Here is a 22981-nt window from a genome sequence, read left to right on the forward strand (position 1 = left end):
CTTGCCAGACTTACAGATAAGACTGTGTGCTGGATGGAAGAATATTTTGATCTTAAAAATGGACTTTTCATCATCAAAGTCCATGGTTTTTTTTCCTTGACTTTGTTTCTACACCCATCTTCCTAAAAACTACCCAAAAGTTGCTTTTCACTGATCTTTGCTAAACCTGTCCTCTTATTCCCTGTTAGTGACCTTGCTTGGGGGGAGAATGAGTAAAGGGGGCAGAGCTAAAGTGCTGTTTTTCCACATATCATCTGCTTTTTGGTTAAGAAGGCTAATATCTAGGGAATCTGCAAAGATCTGTCATTCTTAGAAAAACCTTCTGCAATGTTGGAAGTGTATGTATGTGAAAGGCAGCTGGGTATGTAGCGTGGGGAGAAAGAGAGCACATGTAGGAAGGGGAACAGAGGAAGTGCCACACGTGGAGACTGACAAACTGTAATGATGCAGGTTTGGTTTACGCTTGCTTAGGCCGTGAGCATTCAAGAAGAAACATGAAATGTAAATAATAACTTATACCATTCATACAATATAAACTTTTCCCTTTGACTTTGAAAACTGCTGATTTGAAAGTGCATACTGGGTGACTTTACGTGAAGAATTTTGGGCCAGCAGCACATGATGGGGTTACTGAAGTGGCAAGCCTTTTAAAAGGTCTCCATGTTCTGTTGTCGTAGAGTTTAGTGGGGAGCCCAGATCTACTGTAGATGTGAAAGCTGCTGGGGAGAGCAGAGGCTGCTGTGTAGTTCCTGCAGGAACAGGACATCTGGGTTAAAAGTGGGACTGGGGGGAGTGCTATAGTATGGGCTATGAGAACAGAGTTGAGCAAGGGTTAAGAAAAGGTTTTCAGGAATGCAGGGGGACAAGCAGTGAGAATTCAAAGACAGACTGCTGGGAGGCAGTTGGGCCCGGTTACGTGAGCCCTTTCCGAAAGGAAGTTGGGCTTTGGACAAGAAGCTGAGGAAGATGAACCTGTGGTACATGCAGTGAGGAAAGTCCTGTAAGGAGAACTGCCCTATCGCCTGGAAATGCCACTCGGGCTTGAGTCATCTTGAACTCTTCTGTGGTATAACTGCTTACCTGCTTGGGTAAGAGCTGTGACAAGATAACCAGAAACAGTGAAGCATAGCAGAGGGTAGTTACATTTTTCTGGGATGAATGGTATTTACAGAGGGGGGTGATGTATTTGATGTGTGAAAAGAAACTGAGATAATCAAGAATGCAATATAGGCAATGGCAATATGTAATATATGCCATCTGTCTACTCCTGCCATCTGATTTTAAGTAGTTTTAAAATAAACCCTGTAACAGCAAGCTAGTGCTTGCGCTCATGAGGAAGCTGCTGCCTTTTCAGGGTCTGTGTTTATGTGTGTACTCAGTGCGTGCTCTTTGGGGAAAGAAATGGGACTTTAAGAGCTGAGCTTTATTTCATTCAGTGGCAGCAGGTGGCAGGTTTGCAGCTCTGTTCCTGCTGACAACGATATTCTTCTTGATGATTAAATTGTATTTAATGCATTCTTTGAAGTGAGGTGGAAAATTATATGAGCAGTTCTCAGTGCCCTTTCATGAAAGAACATGGCGCAGCTGGTGGGCTCTCCTCATTCAGGAGACTGCCTGGGACTGTAATAGCAGCCGCATTCACAGTGGGGCAAAGAGGAGGTGTGACCCAGCTACCAAGCCCCCTTTAAACTTTTTTTTTTTTAAAATTATTTTTTCTTTCAACCACCACTAATGAGGATAGTGTGTGGGAAGGGAGAGGGGTGTGTGAGTTTATAATCCATGTTATAATCTAGACTCCAGTTAAATACTGTGTTGCAAATAATGTAGGTAGAGAGTTTGAGTGGTTTTACGAATAGTGTTGGATGGGATTGGGAGGTACGTCTATTCCTCATGCTATTGCTATCTGTACAGGTAAAAAAAAAAAAAAAAAAAAAAAATTGCTCCAAATTAGCAGGAAATGTAGAGAGACCCTGGACTGCTCTGCTGGGAACATTTTCTCAATCGTACGTGAAATGGAAACCTCTTGAGCACAAAATGCCTTGTTTTATAATGCATGGTGAACAGCAGTTTTTGTTGGGAGTCTTGCAGCTAAACTCTCTGCCGAGTTTAAAGGCACAATTTCTCTGGAGGGAAGCAGAGGCGTGGAGTCTTGATGTTTGCTCAAAAGACCTTCTTAGATATCGGAAAAGATCTATCCAGGATATGGCACGTACCTGCAAGGGGTCCTGAGATACTTATAAAATGTGGAAATTGAGAAAGCCAGCATTAACTCCAGTACTATGTAGTGCTGTGTGATATAAAAGGTGATTGGCATTGTTCAGTAGAGAAATTATTAGATGTGCAAGTGTTAAATGGTGACAAAAATAGAGTTGTGTAAAATGCATCATAGGAAATTTCCATTTAGAAAAAAAAACAACACTAAAAAGAAAGTGTTTTCTTCTCTTTAAAGTTGCTTCTATTCTGAAATCTGTAAGTTATCTCTCTGTTCTGTCATGCACTTTTTTCCTAACCAAAGTTTTTAGTGAGCAAAGCAGAGTTAAATATGTATGTAGGAAGGAGAAATAAAAAAGGAACCCCAGCAGGTTTCCTTTTTTTGGCAGCAAGAAGAGAAATGGATGATATCAGAACTATTTCTAGTTTCAAAAAAGGGAAACAAGGTGAGTTGCAGAAGGAGGTTTTAATGAGAAGGGTATCAACTCAAAGGCTTCTCCCCCTGCCCCCCCCCCCCCCCTCAATAAAGCAAACTCTTTGATGAGCTTTTATATGTATTCCTGTCCCATTTGTTGCATCTCATAAATAATCACTTGTTCTCTTGTTTAGCCGGAGTATGCAAATGTTTGCTTTTGGTACATTCCACCAAGCTTAAGAAAAATGGAGGATAGACCTGAATTTTGGCAGAAGCTACACCAGGTGAGTGTCACATGAACAGTGTTATCTGTAGCTCAAGGATTTTTCTGTGTGCCAGATAAGAATGTGAAATAGCCCTTGACTTTGTTCAGCACTAACCTACCAGTAGAATGGAGATCTAATCCTTAGATAGCTGTTTGTAGGATTTAAGTTTGTTCTCTGTTTAGACAAGGCTAATGTAAGAGATGCATGCATTTCCAGGTATTCAGCTTACTAGCAAAGCTGTTGGCTGGCTGAGAGAAGAGGAACAGTGTTGTCCGCATCTCCTGTCTAGACAGGTTATTCATTACGTGTTTCAGACACTTAACCACTGTCCTTGGAACTTGTCTTATTATCTGTGATAATCTGTGATAATGCAAGTGAGGAAGTGCTTAAGAATACATTTATGATGTTAAACAACCCATAAATGAAAACAGGAATACAATGAGAAATCAGCAGTAAAATTTTGAGGTTACTAGTGGGGAATAAGTAGTTAAGACTTAATTAACAAGCCAATAGACACTGTGGTATTATGTTCTACTGAATAAGCTATTCTGTGAGGAGTTGAATTTATTTCATTGTTTGCTCCTCTCTGTAGCTTTGGTGTTCTGCATTTATTTTTTCCTAGAATTTGCTACCAGAAATTTAAACTAGAACATAGATGTGTGTGCTGTGTGCACACTTGCATATGGTATACATACTACCCACACACATGATACACATACTATATGTACATGCACACTTTCTATAGTGTCTGCTGTCCTTTCAACAACTCTACTTTCACAGGACTTGTATTCAATTTATGCTGGGTGCTGGTGTCTTTAGGGGGTGAGGTCTTCCTCAACCCTGTCTGTATTGCTTTGGAAAGTATGTTTAACTTTTGCGACACAAAGCCATGCACAGTATGGATACAAGGGCTTTGCATTTACTGTGCTTTCACAAAGCGTGGATGGGTTATAATCCTTTCATATGGGGCTTCCCTTCCACTCGTTGGAGTGGACAACCTATATATATGTATATGTGTGTGTGTATATATATATGTATATACACACACACACACAGAGCTGTACAACAGCTCCTCTACCCATGAAGGAGTGAGGATATGGAAAGAAGCAATGGGAAGACACAGAAGAAATAATGCTGCAACTGCCACCTTTTGATTTCCATATGCTGTGGAAGGGACTGAGGAAGGAAGGGGTGAAACACGATTAATAGTTTTGAGCACATGTATTATCAGTGGCTTACTGAGTGCAAGTAACTGGTTCTTTGCTTTGCTGCTCTATGGTGCTTCTAGTTAGGGTGGGGAATATAGATGCCTGGCTTTGTTTTATGTACTGATACAGATAGACTGATGCTGGAAATGCAGATTTCCTAGCTAGTGTTTTGTGGAAGAGAACTTTGAGAGAAAGGAGCTCATGTGCAGTTTCTCCCAAGAACTGAGCACTGCTGCAGATCTCAACCACTCTTTTCCGTTTTCTTGATTCTTACACCTTCTCTGGTGAAGCACCAAGATACCCAAAATCCTGAACCATAACCTGTTTCCTTCCTCCCCACGAAAGCCTGAAAAATATTTACCACAAATCAGACCAAAATTCCCTAGCAAAGCAAGGCACTGAGTAGCACAAATTTCTCTCCCAGAGGAAACAATAAATGATGATTGTTAGTTAAGTTGCTTTAGGTGCTGCTGGGAAGTCCGTGGATGCTACAGAAATGAGCCTGTTGCACAACTAAAATGTGTTATTTCATCTCCGTGTTTCTCTACAGGGACAGGTCTAGGGTTACTTTGATTTTTGAATGCTGAGGGCCAGTTTGGGGCACAACACGTATCAGTGAGCAGATGAGATGACAGCAGTGGATCACAAAAAATAAGACTGACTTGACTTTTCCAGCTAACGTCCATTTTGTTCTAACGTTGCTGATGCAAACAGCATAGTCATTATATTACATTAATCAGTACAAATATATGGCTGGGCGAGAAGGAATGTGTCCTCATCAGTAAAGGTGTAAGTGATAAGAAGGTGAAGACTGAAGAGGTTGTTGCATTATGCCATTGATGGACAGATAGGATGTGTACAGTTTCTTGACTGCAAGTGCTTCCTGTATATTCCATCATTTCACTAAAACGAGCATTAAAATGCTTTAATTCGCAATTTATCTTTTCAAACAACATTTTAACATCGCAGTTATTCTGTTTATTGAGAAATCAATCTTCCTTTTTGTTGATCTGCATATTTGACAATAATTAAGGAAATGTATGTCTTAATCCTTTGAGCAAGTAATTGATTTTATTCAACTGCTTGTTCAGCAATATTGTTCAGAATAGCATACTGTCTTCTAAGGTTAGTTATGTGAGTTAGTGCTGGTGAAAGTTGATAAGCAAATAGCTCTGATCTCAAGTCCTCAGCTTCGTGAAGACTTTGCGTAGTACTATGCAAAATAACCCTGAAGGTTTTCTGCTTTTCTGCTGTATTGGTTGTTCTCCAGCTTCCACGGCCCACTTTATGTGGAAAAGTGTCAGGGCTGACTGGTGTATCACAGTGTGATACCTGATTGTGATGTTGGTCTTCTAGCTGTCCTACATAAACTGTGTCTCTCGGAAGCCTTTTTTTGGGGGGGTGTGTGTGTGTGGTAGGCTGTTTGTTTGTTTTTAAGATCTGGGGCCTTGGACTTTAGGTATAAAATTTACCCTCTTCTGAGTCTCCAATGTGCAAACCAGAGAGGTGAGAGGAAAGAGTGGCCTGAAGGATCTGGGACAGCCACCATCTGGTTATTTGATTCACCACACCTGAACACTTAGGGAAAGAGAAACAACATGGTGGTGAAGAAGTAAAGAAAAGCATAAATTATACTTTACTCCGCTACCCAGTGAAACTGGGAATTCTGGATATTCAGAGAAGACTCTGAATATCCAGAGTCTTACACCACTTTCGTCTTTGGGGATTACAGCAGGAATTGACTGTGTAGTGAAACTGATTCTGTGGATGGTACGGGAAGGCTTTGGGTGCAGTCGGGTGGTCCAAGGCAGTCCATGCCCTGAACGTTTTGCAGTATGCTGAGGGCACAGCAGATTACATAACCCGTAAAGAAACCTGTGATGTAAGGTGGTTTTCAGTGACATTTTTCACAAGTAAGTGAAGAGGGATTTCTTGTTGTAGAAACCGTACAAATGGGCATTCTGTGGTAACTGGGGAGCTGCTGTTACATCCAACTAAAGATATTTGTAAGGAGTGTAATTTTGTCATCTCAAACTGGGGGCAGTTGTCTCTGGCCTGGAACTGACATAATTGATGGGATGATGGAACAGTTGCTTTGCTAGTACTGTATGTGCCCTCTTGTGGTAATTTTGGTCCTTTTCCTCTTGTGATACACTGTAAGATTTACTTTGTTTACTGCTGAGGATGGTTAGTATGTCACAGGGTCACAGTGAGAAAAGTAACTGGAAATCACAAGCCAGGAATGGAAGTGAGGGGAGAAGTAAAAAATTTAAGCCCAGACCATTCCAATTTTTGTGTTTTTTCTATAACTACAAATACCTGTGCATGCTCTTACTTGTAACAATCTTCTCTTTAGAAAAATCAGCTTTCCCAGTTTATGCTGAAATGTCTCCAGATGATGCAGAATTAGCTGATAGTAATACTGTCTCTGGAAACCCTGCTGGCAGCACAGAGGATGCTAGGGCAAAGGGAGGGTTTGGAGGGATGCATTTGGAACTATTGCCATCCTGTTGCTAACACAGCCAGCCAGCTATGCATTGTGCTTTCTGGATCAGCTTGTAGTCTGCTCAAACTCAGTGTGGTCTAGAAGACTAAGAAGGAGACACAGAAGTAACAATCTTTAACAGAGCCCTCCTATGGGAGCCTGACTCCGCCAGAGGATCCTGGAGTGTAACTGCAGGTAGAGTACTGCATATTAAACACTGCTCAGTAAAGGCAGCTAGTGGCATGTTGCTAAGTACCACTTTAGACCTCGAAATTTGTGTTAAAAATGTGTCAGTAGACTCCTGGTAGGTCTTTTCTGCCTTACTAAACTTTGCCTGGTCTGTAGTTCTAAATAACATATGCTGGATTATCAGATTTCCAGTGGTTCAGTAAAGCTTTTATATGCAGGTGTTAGTTCCAATTACTCAAAAGTCTACCATCTCACACTCTTAGTTGTGTGGTGGATTTGGGTTTTTTTGTTTAGTTTGCTTCCTGCTCTTTTGTGGACTTTCGGCCAAATAATACAACATATTGGCTGTATTAGAAGGCTCAGAATACAATTTTATACTAAAGCTTGTGCAGCTTGGAATGACAATTTTGCCCCTCCCCTCTCCCCCTTAGTAATAAATAGGTAACCTTTTTCTTGCCATTCCCACCCCACTTAAGAGAAGAATATAGCTGTCTGCTATCTGAAGACATATTTGTAAAATAGCCTGTCATGCTGACTGGTGTTGTGATACATTTATATAATGAGAGGTTTCATATCAAAGCAGAATTGTAAGGAGGTTGAAGTGGTGTTGCCTTGGCAACCTCTGAGTCTTACGGTCTTTGTGGTATAAATCAAACGCTAATTAAGGACCCGATTCGGTATTCTTTATGTATTCAAAATACCTATTGACAACAGTTCGAGGTTTGAATGAAAGGGAAAACAAGACCTACAGTTGGTTATATTAATAATGTTTGCCCTGTATATTTTGGAAGAACAAGAGAAAAATGACATAGACTATAACTGCCACATTAAATGCAGTAAACCCAGCTTTATGCATAAGAAAGGTCCCCAGCATGTCACTGCAAGTCTATTTCCACTTGGGATTTGCGTGTAAAATGTTATTTGAATGCCTGGCATCCTTGTCTACTATATTTTGAGTTTTTCTTACACTTGAACAAACCCCCAATATTTTAATGTGGGTGTTTGAAAAGTAATGATAGAGACCCATTTCTATGAATGTTACTTACATGAGTAATTTTTACAGTAACAAGTAGCCTACTTACTCTAGCATCTAACTCTGTTTGACACAAGTTTCTGTGGAGGGCCACGGAAAATCAATGGTAGAATTTACACAGAAGTATATGGGAGTATGGCTAAATCTTTGGCTTCTATGACAAGGTGACCTGCGCAGTGGATGTAGGAAAGGCTGTGGATGTTGTCTATTTAGACTTCAGTAAAGCCTTTGGCACCATCTCCCACAGCATTCTCCTGGAAAAACTGGCTGCTTGTGGCTGGGATGGGTGTACTCTACGCTGGGTAAGAGCTGGCTGGCTGAGCCCAGACTGGTAGGAAATGGAGCTACATCCAGCTGGCAGCCCGACACAAGTGGTGTTCCCCAGGGCTCAGTACCGAGGCCAGACCTGTTCAGTATCTTTATCGATGATCTGGACGAGTGGATCGAGTGCACCCTCAGTGAGTTTGCAGGTGACACCAAGTTGGGCAGGAGTGTTGATCTGCTGGAGGCCAGGAGGGCTCTGCAGAGGGATCTGGACAGGCTGGACTGATGGGCCAAGGCCAATTGTATGAGGTTCAACAAGGAGAAGTGCCGGGTCCTACACTTGGGTCACAACAACCCCAGGCAGTGCTACAGGCTTGGGGAAGGGTGGCTGGAAAGCTGCCCAGTGGAGAAGGACCTGGGGGGACCCAGGCTGAACACGAGCCAGCAGAGTGCCCAGGTGGCCAAGAAGGCCAGCAGCATCCTGGCTTGTATCAGAAATAGTGTGGCCAGCAGGACCCCCTGGAGTGACCTGGAAAGACCTTCCGGGGGGGATGGGTTGTCATTTCAGCAGATCAGATTGGGATCTCCAAAGGGGTTGTCTGAAGGAATTTTGTTTATCAGGGAAATCCTCAGGGTCAACAGAAGCTCTGGATTCATCCTATATAACTTGAGGCAGTTAACCAAGGAAGCTACTTGAGGAGTTGGCACAGTTTCCCTGAATCTTAAACATGGAGAAGGAGAAGGGGAATTCCCAGATCATGACTTAGGCAACCTACAGTCAGAAGCACTCTGGGGAGAGATTGTCAGTCTTCATGATTCAGGAGAGGATCCTAGCTTGGCTGCTTTAGTTCAGAAACACAAGAAAGAAGAACACAACAATAAATCCTCAGCATGCTGTGTGCTGTTTTAGGCCTCTCTTACAGACTCCTGGAGAGAAGAGCTACAAAATCTCATCCTAATTCAGTGGGCCCAGCTGAATTCTCAGTATTGTGTTCAAGAGGGGCAGAAATGCAGCATTCTGGGAGAGATGAGAGCAGGAGGCCCGGGGGAGGCAGGTCTGCAGGCAAGGACCTTAGGGGAGAGAGGCACAATAAGCCCTGAAACCACAAAGTGAGTAATACAATAATAACCAGGACTTACGTTGTAGTGTGACCGTTCCTCAGCAGAGGATGGTGCTCAGAAATTTAATAATAAAATAAGCAGTCACTTGTTAAAGTAACATCTCCTCTTACTTTGCAACTAATAGTATATAATACACAGCAGCAGAATAATGTAGTTTAGGTGCATATAAACGACTATTATTGTTAAGAAGAGAGATCTGAGCTCTGATAAATGAGAAGAAACAGAACAGTGCAATATAATAGCAGAGAAAAATTATAGCAGTGTTTCAGTGCCTTGTTAATGAGGGATTTGCACACTTCCCTTTTTAATATCATCTTTTCTGCAGTTTCATATAACTCATCAGTACGAGTGGCTGTAGCTGTTAATTATAAAGATATTTAGCATGACTTTGCCTTGAATGTCTCCTCTGTAGATTTGAGTTATAAGAACACAAAAAAAGATGCCTTTTTAAAAGAATTGTTAATTCAAAATAGAATACTTTGATTTCCTGACTGTAAATCTGCACATAACTGGAATTAATGTCTTTTTTCTCTGTTATATTTATCTTTGCATGTGTACTGAAGTAGTAATGCTAGACTAAGGGGCCAAATGCACTGTTAAAGTCTCATCAGGAGGAGCCGGGATCAATACGTTTCACCTTGACGGTGTCCATCTCACCTTAGCTTTAGACCCAGGTGCTAGCCACACTTCAGTATGTATTTTACATTGCTGGGGTTGTACACCTGCTTAACTTTCAGCCGCATGTAACGGTTTGTGAGACTGACCTGATTTCATGCGTGCTCTTTTATGGCATGACTGGCGTATCGGATGTGTGCATGGGAACAGAAAGGAGGTATATTTGTGTGACTGTATTGTAACCTACAGCACATGTAGTATGACAAGGTGAGGATGTGAACTGCTTCCAGCCTATGCTTTCTGTAATGGTCCTAAGTGATATTTTAGTAATTCATGATATGGCAATTCAACAAAATAGAGATTTCTGTTCTAGTTCTCTGCTTTGCCCTTCTTCCAGACTGGTTTTTCAGGAGTGGGTAGTACCAGTTGGGCTCCAATTAAAAGCAGTTGTATTCATGCAGAAATCTTTACTTTTTTTAGATTGGTGGTACTGTTTCAACTGAGGCAAGAATCAATATCACTAGATAACCATCCATTTAACTTTAGACCATCTAAGTTCTGTCCTTTTGATAGTTGGCTATTTCTAGTCTACCCCTAAGTCCCTCCCTTTCCAGGCTTGTAATATCAGGTGATACCTTGAACTGACAGTATTTACATCCCATCCAGCAAATCTGGCAGAAAAGCATCTCTATTTTAAGAGCACTGTCAGGCAGCTGCTGAAACTACCCCTCAGTTCTCGGAACGAAGAGGAGAAACCCAAATAGCTTTGCTGCTGTATGGTTTATTAGCTGAGAGTGCAGGGCAACTTTTGTTAAAGACTTAAAGTTGAGCTGTACATGTTCAAGGCCCGCTGGGCACTGAGGTGTGTTGATCCCCAGTGCTCAGCCTACAGAAACCATCAGAGCTGTGGGGAGGGAGTCTGCTGCATCGCCATGTGTTGCATTTAGGCTGAACAAGGATTTCATCTTTCCCGAGCCACCTGCAGAGCAAGATTGCTCACATCTCTGGAGGTGAAGTAGGTTTCACGGTAGCTGTTTCTTGCTTGAAATCCTTTTAAGGGTGATGGAGGGTCCAATAATTTCTCTGTGTGGTAATACACATGATGGCATGAAATGAAGCTGGGGGGGATAGACAAAGTGAAGAAGAATATTGTGATGAAATAAAATCATGACAGTGTGACAGATTCAAAGTAAAGGACGAAGCCTTCGAGGGAGATCAATGCAAGATGTATTTTCATCGGAGTATGTAATGCTCTGTGAAAGTACCTTAGCTAGCTCAGGTACTGGGAGTGGTATAGCTACACATAAGTGTGGTACTTAATTCAGGTTAACTAATTAGTCCTTGTGAGATAGTTTTTAACTTGACTCTTCTCTCAGAACCCAACTAAATCACCTATGATAGTGGGGTATGTTTTGTGTGGGTGTACTCCCTTCTTACAGGGGAAGCATAGGTTCCACTTGTCCAATGTCATACAAATTTTGTATACTGCCTTGCTAAAACTTGGGGGTCATTGCAGCTTTCAGTTCAGATATAGAAAAAAAAACAACCCACAAGCTGATTTCAAACCTTTGCATGGCTAAAAGTTTCACACTCAATAAATCTTTCTGTTTACATTTAGCAAGCATCTAAAAAGCCTTATTTTTGAACTGAAAGATCAACAGAGGCTGTGGGGATTCAGTGGGACTGCATTCACCACTTTATTGCCACAGATAAAGGGTGCTTAAGCACTGCATAAGTGCTTCTTGCTATTTCTGTGTGAACAAAGTACGATTTAATTTGTATGGCTTTCAAATAGATACAGCATGTTATCCAGAGCAGTGGACATTTTGCATCTGTTGTTTTGAGTCTCACAGACTGTAGAAGGACCGAGAAAGTAAAACTAAAACCCATTTCTTTTCCCGAAAAGGGAATTTTTTGGGGGATTAAGTGGAAGTGGCATGGTTCTTATAAATTAAATAGGCAGTTGGTGACATACCTCAGAAAATAGTTTATCTGTGTGTGTGAAGAATTGAAAAAGTAATGTTCCCAATTTGGAGATAATGGTCATTTTGATTAAAGGGTTATACTAAGGTAAAACTAGGTTATTTACTAGGGTAAAAAAAGCATTGGAATGGTATATCCTACTACGATGACCAAGGTAGAAAAGAACAATAGGCAAACCCAGCTAATCTGGAAACTGAGTCAACTCTATGACATTTTTAAAGAGCAAGTATTGATCTATTTTCAGAGTGAGTATAGGAAGCCGAAGGGAATTTACATTGAATTTGTCCCGCTAGTGAGCCCTTGTTACGTATTTGAAAGGCAGGTAAAGTAATGATGAATTATCAATATTCTACAGATGAAGAAAATACGGAAAAAAAGGCATGGATAGAAGAGTTTATCATCTGTTTTTGCACAAAGAGCACTTCAGCATGTCATCCTTATTTGTAGCTCTCATCATTTCCCAGTAATGTAATAAAAATAAACATGTCTGTCTTAGTCATGTTGCCACACAGAACAGTATTGCATTTTCGTTCATTACTGCTATAGAAATGAAAAATTTCATGTTTGGTAATGCAACATGACACGGTGAGACTTCTTAGAATTGTTCATAGGTGCTTTTTGAATGTAAATGTGTGTGTCATGAATAAGAGTGCTCATATGTACTCATGTATATGATTATTTATTTACATACTGGAATACTGTAAAAGAAAATTATTATTGAAAAGGGACAGGGTGGAGTAAGGCATACTGTTACTGAAATAACTAGATTCTTGGAAAAACTTGTTAACAGAATCACAGAACAGTTGAGGTTGGAAGGGGCCTGTGGAGGTCATCTTCTCCAAGCCCGCTGCTCAGGCAGGGACAGCTGGAGTTGGTTGCCCAGGCAGGACCATGTCCAGGTGGTTTTTAAGTATCTCAAGGATGGAGACTCCATAATCTCCCTGGGGAACTTGTGTCAGTGTAAAGTCACCCTCACAGTGGAAAAAGTGTTTGCTGATGTTCAGAGGGAACATCCAGTATTTCAGTTTCTGCCCATTGCCTCTGGTCCTGTCACTGGGCATCACTTGAAAGAGCCTGGCTCCATCCCCTTTGCACCCTCCCTTCAGGTGTTTATGTACACTGATGAGATCCCCCCCAAGCCTTCTCTTCTCTAGGCTGAACAGTCCCAGCTCTCTCAGCCTTTCCTCACAGGGGAGATGCTCCGGTCCCTTAATAGTTTTCGTGGCCCTTCACTGGACTCTCTCCAGTATGTCACTGGGGAGCCCAGGACTGGATGCGGTACTCCAGGTGCAGCCTCACTGTTGCGAGTAGAGGGGAAGGATCACCTCCCTCGACCTGCTGGCAGTGCTTTGCCTAGTGCAGCCCAGGCTACCCCTGCTGCCTTCGTGGCAAGGGCACATTGCTAGCTCATGTGCAACTTGGTGTCCACCAGGCCCCCTGTGTCCTCTTCTGCCAAGCTGCTTCCCAGCTGGGTGATGCCTGGCATTTAATGGTGCATGGGTGGTTCCTCCCCACAGGCAGGATTTCTTATTTCCCTTTGAACTTCATGAGGTACTTGTCAGCCCGTTTCTCTGGCCTCTGTAGTTTGCATGTTCCAGTTCCTCTTAAACCTGGTGAATATTTTTGCTGTCTTAATAGTCTTTGGCTATTTCTAGGGGAAAAAAAAACAACCCACCCAAAACAAACCCACAACCCTACAAAAGCACACACAACCATATTACTCGTGAATATACACTTCCCAAGAAATGCTAACCTCCAAATCTATGGTTTATTTTTTGAAAAAAATACAGTATACATTCTTAGTCTATTTGCAGTCAAATATTTTCTGTATTGAGCTATGGCAAGTTGCTGCACTCGATGTATTCTGTTGGTTTCAGCTAGTGCATCCAGATTCTTGACTGCAGAGTACTTGTTTGCCCAAACATCATGTATTTTCCTCTTCTTAAATAGGACTAAGTACTCTTCTTTGCTTCAATTTGGAGTTAGAGCATATTGACTTATATTTTAAATAGCCTTTTTTTGCCTGCCAGTGAAGAGAACTGCTTTTAATAAGAAAGCAGAGTTTGAAGACTCTCAACAGAGTTAATTTAGTTCTAGTTGACCCTATTGACTATGTTCTAATAAAGCAGCACTGTGCTCCTGCATATCTGTGCACCCCTTCATTATGTTCTGTCAGTGCCATATGCACATTAATAACCAACAATGGAAGAAAAAAAAAAGTTTTTAGAGGCTGAACTCCAAACTACCGCTTTTCTGAAAGTGTCATAGATCATGTTTAATAGCCTGTGGATCAAAATGAAACCTAATATACATCAGAGGGGAACTCAATAATTGAAGCATCCTGGGAATGCCTAAGTACTCGAGTCCTGAGGTCACTAGAAGCTTCATTCTGTGCTCAGTTTTTACCTGAATAAAGGCTGTCTCCTCCCTCCGTCATCTTTTCTTTTTGTAACAAATTTTAATGCACTGGTTTAAATTGTTTTATCTGGTGTTTAGGGGAACAATGAACTCCATTTTCTTTCCCTTCCACCCCCTAATTTTCTGTGGAGTGAGGAAAACAGTCGTTCAGGGGCATTAGCATTTCAGAGTGTCTTCAGTACACTCGACTCACGACTGTCTGTGTCTGTGCTGGGTGTCTGCAGAACGGTCCCACAGGGGCACTGAACACGTTCTCTGGGTCTGTGAAGCTGATCGGCACACCAGCTCTGAATTTACTGCTTTCATATGAAGAAGCCCTGGGGGCTCTCTGAAGGATCCTAACTGGTCCCTTGGTGATGAGAACACAATAATTTGCTAACCCTGGGGCTGCACAGGTGGTATTGTGGGGGTATGGGGAGCATGTATAGTCTCGTCTCAGGAAAGCAGCAATCACAGAATGGTTTTGTGGACTTGGTTCTCTGTGGTTTGCCCAGGGGATAAATTCTGTTCTTCTGTGAAGGTGGTGGAAAGAAGGTTGACTTTTGCAGCATCCTACTGACAGAAAAAAAAAAGAAATTGGAATGAAACTGTAGGAAGCCTGGCCAGATTGAGACCCTTAGACTTTTCTTGAGTTGTCATGATGGGGGTTCCTTTGCCAGGGCTGCATGGTGTGATTGTAGCAGAACTCTGCTGGTGTGGGCCATGCTGGCTGATCCAGAGCCCCTGGGGTCAGAGGTAGCCATGCAGCTCGATCAGGTCCATCTCATGGTGAGCAGTGGTGCTCCTTGAGGACCATCGTTGTTTCACCTTGTGCTTCTAAGCTGCTCCTAGAGCTGCCCTTCCTGCAGCTGTCCAAGCTGTGGCTTCCTGCGAGGATTTTGGTATGCAGTTCAGAGGATCAGGAGTTTTGTCTTTTCTGTTATACAGTGAGAGTTTGAACGAATAGGGTTGATGACTGAGGAACGTGAAGGAGGGAATAACGGATGATTTTTAGGTGAGCACTTGCAGTGAATGTTTTAGGGTACACCAGGGATTGATGAGGTGACTGCCTGGCAGAGCTACCGGTTTGATACATGATGGTTATATATTCCTTATCCTTGCTAATAATTGATATTTCAATGCTGAAGGGTATGTGTAGGATAAAAGTAACATCTGCCCTTCCTGTCGGTCCTTTGCACAGGATGAATCTCATTGAGAGTGAAAGCAAAGCACATGGCCAAACAAATATTATTTTCAGCAGTTGTTTAATTGCTAGTGTATGATTTTTCATGTTTTTGCACGCAGCAAGACTGCAATGTATAATGAAAGCCACCACTTTCTTGGTTGGCATCTTTTTAAGTGCAGCCTCTCCCTCTGCAAGGCTGTGGTAACGGGAGCCGCTCTGAATGCTTTAAATGCCTTATAAAGGTACTTGAATATCAGAAATTGTGGGTGGGCTAAATGATGATCTCATGAATGATAAATGAGTGCTGGTGTGGTCTGTTGGTTGTGGCTTTTTAAACGAACCCTTTCTACACTACACAATAAAGTTTCCTCCATTTACAAATATTTCTGGTGGCGTCACGACCATTGCGCCCTGCTAGCTAGTACCTGCCGTGGTTTCTGCATGAACCAAGTCTTTTCTAGTATTCTGTTGGGTTTGGTATGTTTAGTAAATAACAGCAATGAATTGGCTGTAGCGCAGTGATTACAACATAAATAGCACAGTGATTTTTTTGGTCATTTTATAGGGAATTGGACAGAAGGAAAATAAAATCTTTTGAGTTTCACCCTTAATTAATGGCCCCCTATAGCATGAGTTACTATGTATTTGAAGGGAAATGAGTTATCTTTCTGCCTTATCAGCTAGAAAACAGAAGCTGCCTGACAGTGTAAGCCTTTATCTCACAGAAGGGTAAACTTTTGCTGTAGTCTGAAACGTGGGTGATAATTTCAACACTCGTTTAACCTATCTGGGAAAATATTTAATTGTATTTGTTATATCAGGCGTAAGTAGAGAACTCCCATGTCAGGTGGATTTGCAAAGGATGCGGCCACTTGGGCATATGCAGCATTTCTAGAAAAGAATGACAAACATACTGGGTTACAACTATTTGAACAGAGAATTGTTTAGTGTTTGTTTCAGGGTACAAATGGAACATTTATGGCTTTGCAAATCTGCTTATGTTGGACAGCTTACACAGATTTTGTGGAAGAGTGGTAGTGCATGGAAGTGTCCTTACTTTGTTCCTGGTAATCCAAAAGGTGTGTTTCTTGGGCACCAGAATAGGAGTGCAAGAGGAAAGCATTTCCTCTTTGTCAAAGAAGAGCAATGAAGCTGTTATACTTTCCCTGCCATTCCCAGCCTTTCCTGCTGCTTCCTGCAGCCGCAGCTGTTTACCAGTACAGTGTTTGTGCTCTTACTCTTTGAACAGACCAGGTGTGCTGGGAGAGATGCGTCTGGACAGGGGATGCAGTTCCTCTTCCCTTTTCCTCTTTCGGGCAGAGCAGATGAGCCAGTGCAGTCAGTCTGGAGGTGTGTGGGAAGGCATCAGCTGGCTTTACTTTTTTGCCTTGCAAGTACACTTCAACTGAATTGAGCCTACCAGACAGGAATGCACTAGCTATTGTTCAACAAACTTCAGGTTGGTGCATGTGACTTACGAAAATAAAAGAACAAACTAACATACGTGTTTGCAGCTGATTTGCATCTAGCCATAAAACTGAAGCCTAGAATCAAAAAGAGCTTAATGACAGGAGGAATTACCTGGCCACCTCTGTATTTTGGGGACTTTTCTCTGGGTAGCCCAGTGACTTTTGTATAAGCACATCTTCTAGAAAGGCATCTATTCTTGACTGGAAAATACCAAGGAACGGTAAAACTGCCATCTTCCTCTGCATCTTTCAATAGCTAATTAGCCTTCCTGTATGAAAGGAGATTGATGGAGAAGGGAGGAAAACAGGTGGTGAAAAAATACCTTTCCACACAAAACTAGCCTCTATTTTTTCCCTTTTTGCATGCTCATAAGCTATCATTAAGTCACCTCTCATTCTTTTATTTATAAATGAAGTAGATTCACATCTTTAAGTCTTCATTAGCCGTTGAATCGTTTCTGTGGCTGTCATCAGCATCCTGCCAGGTTTTCATTATCATTTGGGAAAAAAAAAAAAAAAAAAAAAAAAAGCAAAAAAGCTGACCTATGTATTTTTTGCCAGCACTTGAATTTCCACTACTGTATGTGGAGATAAAATTGCCTCCTTAATGCCTGTGCACTTGTTTATAAAATTGTGGATCTTATTAACTTTTTTCTACTACTGTATTTCTCTGGGAGCTCAAGCTGGTGAGACTTGGTAAAATATATGTATATTGTGATAACAAATGCTGAAATGAAAAACTTGTGTGTATAAATGACTATTTCAAGAGCAAAATAAATTATCAAGGCAACTTATATTGGCCCATGGAAAACAGACTGATGTCCCAGTATAACCAGTGGTCCTAGGATCTGGGGTTCTGTGTGTAAGAGCAGCCCTGACTGTTTTAAAGCATCCACATAAATGACCTAATTACAAAACTTGGTAGCCTGTCTCTTGACAGACTTTTTGAAGCTGATTTTGTTTCTGATATAGAGTGAAAACAATTGCAGGGAAGTAGTTTTCTTGCCAGGAAGGGCTCTTGGCTTCTGATATGTGACTTGGAAGCTCATATGAGTTTTGTTTTATTGTTGACTGCTACAGTCTTTTCAGAGTCATTGTTTTTGGGATGCTCATCCATTCTGAGCTGCCTGTGTTTTGTTTTTTTTTTCCCTACATGCACAACTTACCTTTTGGCTGTATTGAGAAGCCGTTGCTAGAGTAGGTTTGAGCACTCCAGATGTGTGCGATGGCTTGTCTTCCTCAGTTTTCTGTTTTTAGGAGTCTCTCACTTGTAAATGGTATCGGCTGTTGTTTATTGACTTCCAGAAAACCAACAATGAGAATTAGCATCAAGGATAATCCTGATCTCCATGGAACCTCACTAGCAGCAGCATTTGATTGACGCCCTATTTACTACATGTGGAGATATGCTAGTTATTCAAATCTTGCTTAGTTTTACTGTATTGCTACTGTGTGATTCTAATTTTTTTGTGCTGTTGCTGTGTGAATTGTTCCTATTTTTCATCTAAATGGCTTGTGCAAGGCTTTCTTATTAATGCTGTATGTGCAAGTAAATCATCAAGAAAACTTGTAGTATCAGCAAAATAATGAAGGGGGGCTGACCAAAAAAAATGGTGTTTGGCAAAGGTAACTGAACACGAAACATTAAATTTTTAATCTGTTTCAATCAATTTTAAAATTACTATATGTACTTATATTCTTGCCCTTGAATTCATTATAAATGAAATCTGGTATGAGTATTACTTTTTTTGTAACTTCATATTGGTTTAAGCATCCTTATTTCACTAGGTCTGTCTCTTTACCACTTCTAGTACTGGTGCTTGCTTTCTGAAATTTCCATGGTATCCCCCAAATTATCCAAAGATTCAGTGAGTCTTTTTTAACCTTGGATACAAGCCATCCAGGCTTGTAGATCTAAAAATGTGCCCTCAGTAGATCTTTAACATCCCAGTAGCTGCTGATGGCTTGGAAAGTTCATCAGATTTGTGGTAGGAATCATTCCCTGCAGAAACTGAAAGCTTTTTGAACACTTTTAGCTTGCCTGCATTTTTAATTATTAACCATAGGTAGGGCTTCACTTGTTGGTAATGTACATACCGAAGTGTTTCTTCTTTCCTTAGTCCTGTCAATCAAGGATTTCTTTTCCTTCTGATAAATTTTCTTCGTGTCATGTTTGTATTGATTGCTATCTGATACACTTTCCCCTTTCAACTTGTTAAATATTACTTTGTTACCTTCGCTTTGCCAATAAACCAGGATGGACTTTTAGATAAAGCTGTCTTCTTTCTTGACTGAAGGATTGCAGCTTTTGGCCACCTAATCTCTTCTTAAAGACTTTTAAGCTTTCATCTGTCTTTCCTACCTGAATTTTTTTGGAAATGAAGTCTTTTGAAACACCCTTTGTGATTAGGACCATCCTTTTGCTTTGGCTGCAGTGAGCGTAGTCAGTTTGTGATCATCTCACAGAGGGAAGTGCCGATTTATAGACCAGCGATTAATTTCTCTGTGCCGCGGTGTGGTTGGAAATGAAGATATGTGATGCTGGGTCCATGCCACCCCTGCTGGTGACTTGGGACAGGATGTATTGCTGTGCAGAACTGATTGTTGTATGAGATAGGGACTATCTGGATGTGCCAGGTCACGGGATGTGGTGACTGGGGAAGGGAGGGAACACACAGCTGGTGCTGGGTATCCATGTGTCTTAGCTGCTTGAGTGATGCCTCAGTTCTGTTACTGTAATGCAGCATCCTCCAGAGATCCTGGATGTTGCATCTGTGCTTGCGACTCAGATTAATTTTCGCAACCGACGGTGGCAGCGAGGTGGTTGTGTTGACCCGGAGGGCTCACTGCTCAAGCTGCCAAAGCGCTCCGCTGGAACCGGTTAGCGGTGGTGGTTACCGGGCTGCGGGACCTGCCCTGCGTGCCGCCTCTGGCTGCCACGTATGGGAATTCTGCAGTGCCGGTAGCGGTGGGGGGGCTCAGAGCTTGGCTCCAGCGGGATGGAGACCTGCGCGTGCGTTCGGGGGTTCCCCTGGAGCGCAGCTTTTCCACGAGAGGGGTCGCAGCTGTGGCTCGTAGTAAGGCCGGGTGGCCACCGGGGGGCAGCAGAGCAACAGCAATGCCGCGGAACGGCTCGCGGCGCTGACCCCCCGCGTGCGGGCTTGGCGCAGTCAGGAAAAAGCCGTGTTTGAGGAGGGGAGGGAATTTCTTCCAGTTCTCAAATCAACATCATTTCCCCAGTAATACTGCCCGCTCTGCTTTGGAGGCGTGAGCTGTTAGAGAATACACTGTAGCAAGCAGGAGTTATCTCCTGCTTTCCAGACAGCACTAGCTGCTGCTTTTTTTCTCCATTTTCTTTTTCCCTCTTCCCCCCCCTCTTCCCCCCCCTCTTCCCCCCCCTCTTCCCCCCCCTCTTCCCCCCCCTCTTCCCCCCCCTCTTCCCCCCCCTCTTCCCCCCCCTCTTCCCCCCCCTCTTCCCCCCCCTCTTCCCCCCCCTCTTCCCCCCCCTCTTCCCCCCCCTCTTCCCCCCCCTCTTCCCCCCCCTCTTCCCCCCCCTCTTCCCCCCCCTCTTCCCCCCCCTCTTCCCCCCCCTCTTCCCCCCCCTCTTCCCCCCCCTCTTCCCCCCCCTCTTCCCCCCCCTCTTCCCCCCCCTCTTCCCCCCCCTCTTCCCCCCCCTCTTCCCCCCCCTCTTCCCCCCCCTCTTCCCCCCCCTCTTCCCCCCCCTCTTCCCCCCCCTCTTCCCCCCCCTCTTCCCCCCCCTCTTCCCCCCCCTCTTCCCCCCCCTCTTCCCCCCCCTCTTCCCCCCCCTCTTCCCCCCCCTCTTCCCCCCCCTCTTCCCCCCCCTCTTCCCCCCCCTCTTCCCCCCCCTCTTCCCCCCCCTCTTCCCCCCCCTCTTCCCCCCCCTCTTCCCCCCCCTCTTCCCCCCCCTCTTCCCCCCCCTCTTCCCCCCCCTCTTCCCCCCCCTCTTCCCCCCCCTCTTCCCCCCCCTCTTCCCCCCCCTCTTCCCCCCCCTCTTCCCCCCCCTCTTCCCCCCCCTCTTCCCCCCCCTCTTCCCCCCCCTCTTCCCCCCCCTCTTCCCCCCCCTCTTCCCCCCCCTCTTCCCCCCCCTCTTCCCCCCCCTCTTCCCCCCCCTCTTCCCCCCCCTCTTCCCCCCCCTCTTCCCCCCCCCTTCCCCCCCCTCTTCCCCCCCCTCTTCCCCCCCCTCTTCCCCCCCCTCTTCCCCCCCCTCTTCCCCCCCCTCTTCCCCCCCCTCTTCCCCCCCCTCTTCCCCCCCCTCTTCCCCCCCCTCTTCCCCCCCCTCTTCCCCCCCCTCTTCCCCCCCCTCTTCCCCCCCCTCTTCCCCCCCCTCTTCCCCCCCCTCTTCCCCCCCCTCTTCCCCCCCCTCTTCCCCCCCCTCTTCCCCCCCCCCTCTTCCCCCCCCCCCTCTTCCCCCCCCCCCTCTTCCCCCCCCCCCCTCTTCCCCCCCCCCCCTCTTCCCCCCCCCCCTCTTCCCCCCCCCCCCCTCTTCCCCCCCCCCCCTCTTCCCCCCCCCCCTCTTCCCCTCCCCCCCCTCTTCCCCTCCCCCCCTCTTCCCCTCCCCCCCTCTTCCCCTCCCCCCCTCTTCCCCTCCCCCCCTCTTCCCCTCCCCCCCTCTTCCCCTCCCCCCCTCTTCCCCTCCCCCCCTCTTCCCCTCCCCCCCTCTTCCCCTCCCCCCCTCTTCCCCTCCCCCCCTCTTCCCCTCCCCCCCTCTTCCCCTCCCCCCCTCTTCCCCTCCCCCCCTCTTCCCCTCCCCCCCTCTTCCCCTCCCCCCCTCTTCCCCTCCCCCCCTCTTCCCCTCCCCCCCTCTTCCCCTCCCCCCCTCTTCCCCTCCCCCCCTCTTCCCCTCCCCCCCTCTTCCCCTCCCCCCCTCTTCCCCTCCCCCCCTCTTCCCCTCCCCCCCTCTTCCCCTCCCCCCCTCTTCCCCTCCCCCCCTCTTCCCCTCCCCCCCTCTTCCCCTCCCCCCCTCTTCCCCTCCCCCCCTCTTCCCCTCCCCCCCTCTTCCCCTCCCCCCCTCTTCCCCTCCCCCCCTCTTCCCCTCCCCCCCTCTTCCCCTCCCCCCCTCTTCCCCTCCCCCCCTCTTCCCCTCCCCCCCTCTTCCCCTCCCCCCCTCTTCCCCTCCCCCCCTCTTCCCCTCCCCCCCTCTTCCCCTCCCCCCCTCTTCCCCTCCCCCCCTCTTCCCCTCCCCCCCTCTTCCCCTCCCCCCCTCTTCCCCTCCCCCCCTCTTCCCCTCCCCCCCTCTTCCCCTCCCCCCCTCTTCCCTTCCCCCCCTCTTCCCTTCCCCCCCTCTTCCCTTCCCCCCCTCTTCCCTTCCCCCCCTCTTCCCTTCCCCCCCTCTTCCCTTCCCCCCCTCTTCCCTTCCCCCCCTCTTCCCTTCCCCCCCTCTTCCCTTCCCCCCCTCTTCCCTTCCCCCCCCTCTTCCCTTCCCCCCCTCTTCCCTCCCCCCCCTCTTCCCTCCCCCCCCTCTTCCCTCCCCCCCTCTTCCCTTCCCCCCCTCTTCCCTTCCCCCCCTCTTCCCTTCCCCCCCTCTTCCCTTCCCCCCCTCTTCCCTTCCCCCCCTCTTCCCTTCCCCCCCTCTTCCCTTCCCCCCCTCTTCCCTTCCCCCCCTCTTCCCTTCCCCCCCTCTTCCCTTCCCCCCCTCTTCCCTTCCCCCCCCTCTTTCCTTCCCCCCCCCTCTTTCTTTCCCCCCCCTCTTTCTTTCCCCCCCCCTCTTTCTTTCCCCCCCCTCTTTCTTTCCCCCCCCTCTTTCTTTCCCCCCCCTCTTTCTTTCCCCCCCCTCTTTCTTTCCCCCCCCTCTTTCTTTCCCCCCCCTCTTTCTTTCCCCCCCCTCTTTCTTTCCCCCCCCTATAAAATTGTTGCTTACAACGTTTACACTACAAAGTTCTTTTGAATAAGGTATTTTCAATAATTATCATTGAGAGGTCAGTGTCTTCACAAAATACAAAACTGCTTGTAAAGATTTTACAGTTCTCTCCTTTCTAGGCATCTGAGTGTCCTATATAAGGTCTGAATCCCGATGAGTGGTTTTGGGGGGAGGGGGTCTAGTTGTTTTTTTTTTTTTTTTACTGAGTGACAATTCAGGTAATGGTCTGAATTTCAGATGTGATGGGATACTTAAAGACA

The 22981-nt window shown here is 45.4% G+C and overlaps 1 protein-coding gene across 1 annotated transcript in view; it reads left to right on the forward strand.

Moving 5' to 3' along the window:
• Positions 1 to 22981, forward strand: part of GADL1 (glutamate decarboxylase like 1) — an 87212-nt gene that overhangs the window by 44157 nt on the left and 20074 nt on the right. The window contains exon 14 of the mRNA XM_040593086.1: positions 2821 to 2910. Coding sequence (XP_040449020.1) covers positions 2821 to 2910 — 90 coding nt within the window. The remainder of the gene's footprint in view (positions 1 to 2820; positions 2911 to 22981) is intronic.

This window comes from Falco naumanni, chromosome 4 (assembly GCF_017639655.2).
Source record: "Falco naumanni isolate bFalNau1 chromosome 4, bFalNau1.pat, whole genome shotgun sequence".
Classification (NCBI taxonomy): Eukaryota; Metazoa; Chordata; class Aves; order Falconiformes; family Falconidae; genus Falco; species Falco naumanni.